General features: G+C 41.2%; 1 protein-coding gene across 1 annotated transcript; it reads right to left on the bottom strand.

The window, feature by feature from the left end:
* Positions 1–2,588: 2,588 nt before the first annotated feature.
* LOC120719912 (extracellular calcium-sensing receptor-like) lies at positions 2,589–6,520 on the bottom strand. Its single transcript, XM_040009475.1, has 9 exons — positions 6,236–6,520; positions 5,760–6,054; positions 5,571–5,657; positions 5,221–5,490; positions 4,822–5,031; positions 4,418–4,693; positions 3,825–4,052; positions 3,608–3,731; positions 2,589–3,499 (listed from the first exon to the last, which is right to left on the bottom strand). The coding sequence occupies exons 1-9, from the start codon at positions 6,469–6,471 to the stop codon at positions 2,589–2,591; spliced, it is 2,637 nt and encodes an 878-aa protein (XP_039865409.1). The 5' UTR covers positions 6,472–6,520.
* Between the last annotated feature and the right edge of the window lie 1,068 nt (positions 6,521–7,588).

Raw genomic sequence — 7,588 nt, 5'->3', positions numbered from 1 at the left:
TACACACCTTTACCCCAAGGCCCTGCATGTGTGGGTGATTGTGGTGGAGCGGAATAAGGGAGGCAGCTGGAGATGGGGAGGGACGGAAGGGAGGTGCAAGTGACCCCTCCCTGAGGCCAGCTCCCCCGCTGACCCCTGTAGGCACCCCCATACTCTGCAACCCGCCAGAGAAAGGGGGCCCAGGCCCATCCGGACCGGGGCCCAGTTCAGCAGCGCCACAGAGCCCGAGACAGCCCACCCGACCCCACCACAGAGAAAACTGCACCCACCCCGTCATCCACTCATCTTCCAGACTACACAAGACAATAGACGCCCAGGCGGAGATCTTCCTCCACCTCTCCTATATCTCCCCCTCCTGCAGAGTGAGTTCCTGAAGAGAGGAGACCTCCTGCAAGATTTAACAACCTCCCCCACCAGTTGAAGAGCCCCCCAGGTGGCTCGATGCACTGGCGGCACCCCGCGCCAGGGCTGGGCCCCATACACCCACCCGCCCACAACCCCGGCAACACACCAACCAGGACCCAAGCCCCAAGGCCCAGCCAGGGCCCCAGCCCAGAAACGGAGCACCCCCAGAACCCCACGCCTGTCCCGGACCCACCCAGGGGAAGCCAGGCTACCAGGTCAGTAACCCACGTCCGTCAGCACAGACCCTCCCCTAGCCCCGCTGCACACAGCCACGAGGAAACCATCACCTAAGAGCCAACAGAGCCCTTAATAGGCCATGACCGCAACCCTCCAAGGAAGATGCTCCTGGGGAATCCCCCGACGCCCCAAGCCTGTCCCTACCCCCACACCAATCAGAACAGCGAAGGTAGGACCAAACTATGACCCCCCGCCCCCACTAGGTGATGGAGCTGATCAAAGGAGCCCAGAGCAATTGATCTGATGTGGTGGCAGAGGCTGTATCAAGACTAATGTAATCTAATAGATAATTTCTATATTGGTTAGAATTAAGATTATTTTTATTTTTCCAGTTCATGCGGACTGTTTTCTTGGCTATGCATAGGGCAGTGAAAACCATATGGGCTATATTCTTTTCTGTAGTGACATTATCTAAGCTGCCCAACAAACACACTAAAGGGGAAGTTGGAATGTTACATTTCAGACACTTTGATAAGTCTTCACATATCTCGCGCCAAAACTTCTGAACTGGTGGACAGAACCAAAGAGTGTGGATATAATTGTCCGGTGAATTGGTTTGTCAGTGTGAGCAGTTGTTGGTAGACGTAAAGCCCATCTTGAACATCCGATGACCTGTATAGTGCACTCTATGTAATATTTTGTATTGAATTAATTGAAGACTGGGATTTCTAATTAAATGAAAGGTTTTTAAGCATATCTGAGACCAGAAGTTTAGGTCTACGTTAACTGATAAATCCGCTTTCCATTTTGCAATAAAAAGTGATATTGATTCATCCATTTTAGAAAGCATTCTGTATATTTTGGAAAGTAATTTTGGGGTTTTAAGAGTAAGAAATTGAACCACACTTGGTGGTGTTTGTAGTTCAACTTGACCCGGTTTAAATTTCTTTTTTACTATGGATTTAATTTGTTGATATTCTAAAAATCTTTTCTTGTTGATCCCATATTGTGTAACTAGTCTGTCAAATGGAATAAATTCTGTTCCCTCTAATATATGTTCTAAGTATTTGATTCCTTTACCACTCCAATCTGGAAAGTTTATCATATTGTTTTGTAATATGTCAGGGTTGTTCCAGACAGGTGTACGTTTGCATGGGATTAATGAAGACTCCGTCAATTTTAGAAACTCCCACCATGCTGTCAGAGAAGAGCTGACGCTTTTGAAGCATTCATGTCGTTGGATGTTTGAGCTTATAAATGGTAGGTCTGAGATCTCTAGATTATTGCAAAGTGCTTGTTCTACATCTAGCCAAGGTTCATCTAAGGAATCAAGTCTTATGTCTTGATTGCTTATAATCAGGGGTGCATGTAAGTGGTCTGCAGGTGCGCATGCGCTTTCAAAATAAAATACGTGCACCAGATAAGAAGTTGCAACGCGTGTTTGCTTACATAAGATTTTCTGGAGGAGGACATACATTTGTTTAGAACTCTTCAAGATGTCAAAGAAGCAAGCTCCTTTAACCCTTTAAGCAATTACTTTGGTGTTCCTCCACCTCCAAAGAACTGTCAGAAGGAGCCCAAAACGCAAAAGAAGCGCGTATTCTCGGAAAAGTGGTTCGGACAAAAACAGTGCCTTTTAATATAAAAGGCACCCCTGCTTATAATCCAAAATTATTGCTCAAAAATAAAACATTCTTGTATTTAAAACTTGTTAAAACGCTAACAATCTTGCATAAAATTCATTTATGTGAAAAATTGATTAAATCTTCTTTGTATCAACTATTTCTGTTGTTGATACTTTCAAATTCACATGCTTGGTTATGGAGTGTAAGAGTATTATAAACCCTGGTCAATATATTTTGAATACAAATCAGATTCAGAAAAGCAAGAAATATAAGACTGAGCAATATGAGTATTAAATGAATCGAATTGTTTATATATTTATGATCTAATAATTTAAATGTATTTATTTTCATGCATGTATTTTAATTTATGTGGAAAAATGTTTACAACTCAGCGCCACGACCCATTATAGCCTTTTTTGTGTTCAATTCTGGTTTCAGCAGGATGATGTAACATTTGGGTCCAAACAGTGTGATCAAAAGACCAAAGCTCGAGGCCAGGATGGCAAATGCCTCCACTGCATCTGCATAATTTCCCGGTGAGCTGATATAAACAGGAACAAAGGCCACCCACACAGCACAGAAGATCAGCATGCTGAATGTGATGAGCTTTGCCTCATTAAAACTATCAGGGAGATTCCTTACTAGGAATGCAATTAGAAAACTGAGGAAAGCCAACATGCCAATATAGCCTAATAACACTGCAAAACCAAAAGGGGACCCAACTGCACACTCATAAACAATCTTATCATTGTGGTATTGGGTGTTTTTATGTGGAGATGGGGAAGCAGAAACAAGCCAGGCAGTGCAAATGGCTGCCTGTATAGCTGTAAGAAACAGAACTGTTCCTCTCTGCTGCATAGCACCAAACCACTTCAGACTGGTTCCCCCTCCTGGCTTGGAGGCTTTGAATACAGCCAGAACAACCATGGTTTTTACCAGGATGCATGAGACACACAGCACAAAGCTGATCCCAAATGCTGCATGTCTGAGTTGGCATGTCCACATCCTGGGTCGTCCAATAAACAGCAGTGAACAAAGAAAGCACAACTTGAGTGACAGTAATAGCTGGAAACTAAGTTCTGAATTGTTGGCACGTATTATGGGTGTTTTGTGATGGTAGATAAAGATCCCTAGAACAACAGCACATGTACATGTGCCCAGTAATGAGGTTGCTGTCAAACAAATACCCAGAGGCCCATGGTAGGAGAGGAACTCTGTCTTCTTTGGAACACAATGGTCACGTTGGGGGTTTGACCAAAAGTCCTCTGGACAACTGGTGCACCCCAGGGAGTCTAATAAAAGGTAGAAAGATGAAGAAAGGGGAGGATGGTAAAATGCATATTATATACAGATACGAATTAAATTTAATTTTTATGCAATGTTGAAAGATAAACACTTACTGCTTATATTACTGACTTTTCCGTCAGAACAAGGGATGCAGTCAAAACAGCATTTGGGTTCCCCCTTCTTTCTCACCATGTGGGTACCAGGTGGACAGCTCTCACTGCATACTGATCGAACTGGCTGTTGGACAAAATATGAATAAATATTGACTGCTACAATTTTATGTAATACAAATGTTATAAAAGATAACTGTCAAATAAAAACATATCAAACCTTTTTGGAATTAAAGTTCCAGAAGATTTTGTCTTCATCAAGTAAGATTTCTTCACCTTTGAAAGCTGACCCCTTAACCTCACCCACATTATGAACTTTAGTGCTTCCACCAGGGAGCCACAACCAGTTCATCACATCGTAAATTGGCACAACATCACCATTTTCATCAAATGACACTTGATCACCAAATGGAGTGGTGAAGTTCACCCTTTCCAAGTAATAAACAAGCTGTTAAAAGGTAATATATAAGAAATAAATTTCACAGTGCAGGGAGTGGCACCCACTATCCAATAACCAAATTAAATCTAACACTTAATATACCTGTACATATTAAAGGCATTGAAATCTAGTTCTAAATTAAACAGGAACATCTCCAATTGTGCCATATATATGCATACTAGTTAATGTGCTCTAATATAAATATATTACACACTACTTTTGCTCAATATGAAAAATCCATTTAGCTCTCTTCAGCTCATTTCATCTTATTGAATTGGGTTTTTTTTTATCCAACAAGGTCAATTTTTTTCTGAAAGTAATTATAGAATAAATGATTTACTCAGATGAAGATGAAGTATAAATTAATAACGCACCTGCCATGGCTCCAGTGATTGCAGAGTGGCACAGCTGTGCCCACTGAAAGGCCCTCTTCCTGGCTTGCATTGCAGCATGTCATCAAGGGAATATGCCAGGGCATAAACAGCTTTGTACACATTGTACTCAGGCCGGAGGTTGGAAATGTCCAAGAACTCAGTGTTCAAATTTTCTAGATCTTCCTGTCCAGTGCATAGTGCACCTCCACCTTCCACCCAACCTGCTGGAGCTGGTGCAAATCTGCACTTAAATGTAAATTCCCAAAACTCATTCACCTGAAATATATGTTTGAAACATATTATTAATAGCTGTATGTGTGTGTGTGTATGTGTATGTGTGTGTGTGTTTTAAAAGGACAAAAAAAAGTTTTCGCAGCTAACACAGTAAAGTTTTGAACTCTCACCATTGTCTTTCCATAGCTATTACTGTCAAGTAGATCAGGGCGTATTTGTAATAGGAATTCCCTGAGCCCTGGTATTTCTCCTCGACGAATAGCGATGCCCAGTGTACCACCCAGATATGGCATGAGCTGAGGTGTTTGAAGCACAGCAGCTGTTGCTGTCCAGCCTTCACTGGCTAACCACTGTAGGCCTGTTACATTCTGCCTTTCTATCTGTGCATTTTATTTCATCAGATATAAAAAGCAGTATTGTAAATAGCAACGACTGACATCATCATGACATTGAAGTACTTGCTTGACTTAAAATTAATTCTATATCATTATTTTTCTGTACTCCACTCAAATAAAGACATAATACATGTATTAACCAGTTTAGAGAAACAAATTCTTTTAAAACTGCACCTCTTCCATAAGGTTTATCATGTGAGTCTCAAACACAAAGGCAATGACAACATGAGCTGTGGATTTCTTCATCACATCCACAATCCTTCTGAGTTCATCTGTGTCTTTGTCAGTGGGTAAAACCTCAATGTAAGCAAGGCAACCTTCTCCAGACACACTCAGCTCAGATTGTAAGGATCTGGCAGCATGGAGTCCATAATCATCGTCAGTGATGAGCAGACCTGCCCAAGTCCAGCCAAAATGTTTTAGGATCTGAATCATAGCACGTACCTGAGTGAATACAGATTAAAACATGAGTGCTGCTGATCAGCTGCTGTTGACTTTTTGTATTGTCCAGATTGATTTTTAACCTGGAAAGCATCACTTGGGATCGTCCTAAAGAAGGATGGATACTTTTGACGGTCACTCAAACAGGAACATGTGGCAAAATAACTCACCTGTGAAAAACAGACAATATGTTGTACATTATTTTCACATTAAATTTACAATTACAGGATTATAAACAAAAATGACATTTTATGGTTAAAGTGATAACTTACCATGGGTACTCTGTACAAACCTAAGATGCTGGAGATAGCAATAGAACGTGTAGAGGAAGAATCACCCACAATCCCTACAACTGGAGGATTTCCAGCACATGTATTATGTAATATAATTTGTTCCTCTTGACCACTGACTAATGACAATGCTCCACGGAATCCAATTCCAAGTTCAGCACAGTTGTCATAAAGAGTGTATCCCAACGTCACATTAGGTAGCAAGCTGGAGTTGTTGTTGATCTCGTCAATAGCAAAAGCCATGGTTTGTGCCAGCCTAAATCCTTGTACATTGAAACTAACAAAAAACATTTTGATTTGAAAAATACATCAGGATACTTAGAAATTAGCTGAGCTTTATTAATCAACAAAGTATAATTACTTATACTAATATATTAATATAATTACTTAATATTTATATTACCATTAGGTTTGTCCTGTTTCTCTCTCTTTTTCTGTTGTTTCCTTGTCATACTTACCTGTGGCAAGTAGGCTGTTCTGGCTGTGAGGTAAATAACAGGTCAGAAATGCTTGAGAAAAAGTGGACTGGAAACAGTCCTCCCAGGATGACCTCTCCGCTCTTCTGCATTCTGTTTATATGAAATTGCTCCTGTAGTTGGCACGAGGAGGGAAACAGAGAAGAGGGTATAGTATGAGAAAAATAAGAATACTGCACAATGAACAAGAGCAAATTGCTTTGTAAAAATGAGCTCATGACAGCTTTCAGATTTTCTGACCCTAGTCATTTCATTTTATTGCTTTGCCATTCCCTTTTATTGAGATGCTGTGTTGATGAATTTTCCATACCACCCATGTGGGAAAAACAAGGTGAAAGGGTGGGGCCTAAAACACATTTCATCAGAGATTGGTTTTGTATCGAGGAAGACTTAGGTAACGCTGTGAGTGTATTACTTTTGTTTATTTCATTCCTTTTTAATGTTATTTTATTTTTCAACAGTTATAAAGGAAGAATGATTTTCTTTTGGTTCAACCAAAATATGAGGTGCACACTGAGAGATATATCAAATTATTGTCGAATTATAATTCATGTACAGCAAAATTCATGGTAAATGTCTCAAAAGGGAATGATAAAAAAAATTCCAAGTTCAAAGTTTGGGTTTTCTTTGAAAAAATATCAATATTATTATTTTGAATGCCAGACTAAGTGGACTGGTACCGATCTCATTTCCTGAGACCGGTACCAGTCCAGGTGGGTAGTGGTGAGGGTTTCCTTAGGTTGTAGAGCATGAGGCCAATAAGGAAAGTAGATGGTTGGCATTGACACAATACAGATGGCTGATTACAGAGCCTCGGGAGGCTGAAGTGAAGTAGAAGGTAAGTAATAAGGAAGGGGAGCTGGTAATTGAGTTTAGTTTCTGGCTTGCGGTTGCGCATTCCGCCTTCAGGTTGCACCGTAAGATGGCCGCACCGACGAGCGCGCCCAGTCATCTCAGCAAAAATGTTATTATTTATTTTGTACTGCTTTCTATTTCTGTGCGCATAGCACAATCATATACTCGACATGAAACACAAATGCTTTGGGAGCTACGTTCGTCAGCCAGTTCAGATGTTACAGTAGGTTTCGACACCGTGAACGCTCTGCTACCTGGGATCCTTTGTTTACAAAGAGGGGGAAATGCGCCGGATTTTTGAGCCGATCCCGACAGAGAAACAGCAAGCCACCTCTGCCCAGCATCCTGCTCGTGAATCTCCAGTCTCTGGACAACAAACTTTCACTGTTTACCAGGGAGACCGAACGAAGGACTCAGGTAAGAAAAGGGAAGGAGGGGTGTGCTTTATGGTTAACTCTTTGTGGGCTAGAGATGTGTGTA

The sequence above is a fragment of the Simochromis diagramma genome, unplaced genomic scaffold, assembly GCF_900408965.1.
Source record: "Simochromis diagramma unplaced genomic scaffold, fSimDia1.1 OVJJ01000344.1, whole genome shotgun sequence".
Lineage (NCBI taxonomy): Eukaryota > Metazoa > Chordata > Actinopteri > Cichliformes > Cichlidae > Simochromis > Simochromis diagramma.
The sequence above is the reverse complement of the archived record's forward strand: the minus strand, read 5'-3'. Positions and strand labels throughout refer to the sequence as shown.

Bases quoted from the DNA above. Each gene is read 5' to 3' on its own strand.
- LOC120719912 (XM_040009475.1), bottom strand. From the start codon at position 6,471: ATGAGCTCATTTTTACAAAGCAATTTGCTCTTGTTCATTGTGCAGTAT. The intron at 5,491-5,570 runs GTTAAAAATCAA...GTATTCACTCAG, and splicing joins TCCCAAGTGATGCTTTCCAG to GTACGTGCTATGATTCAGAT. The intron at 5,032-5,220 runs GTGCAGTTTTAA...TAAAATGCACAG, and splicing joins TGATAAACCTTATGGAAGAG to ATAGAAAGGCAGAATGTAAC.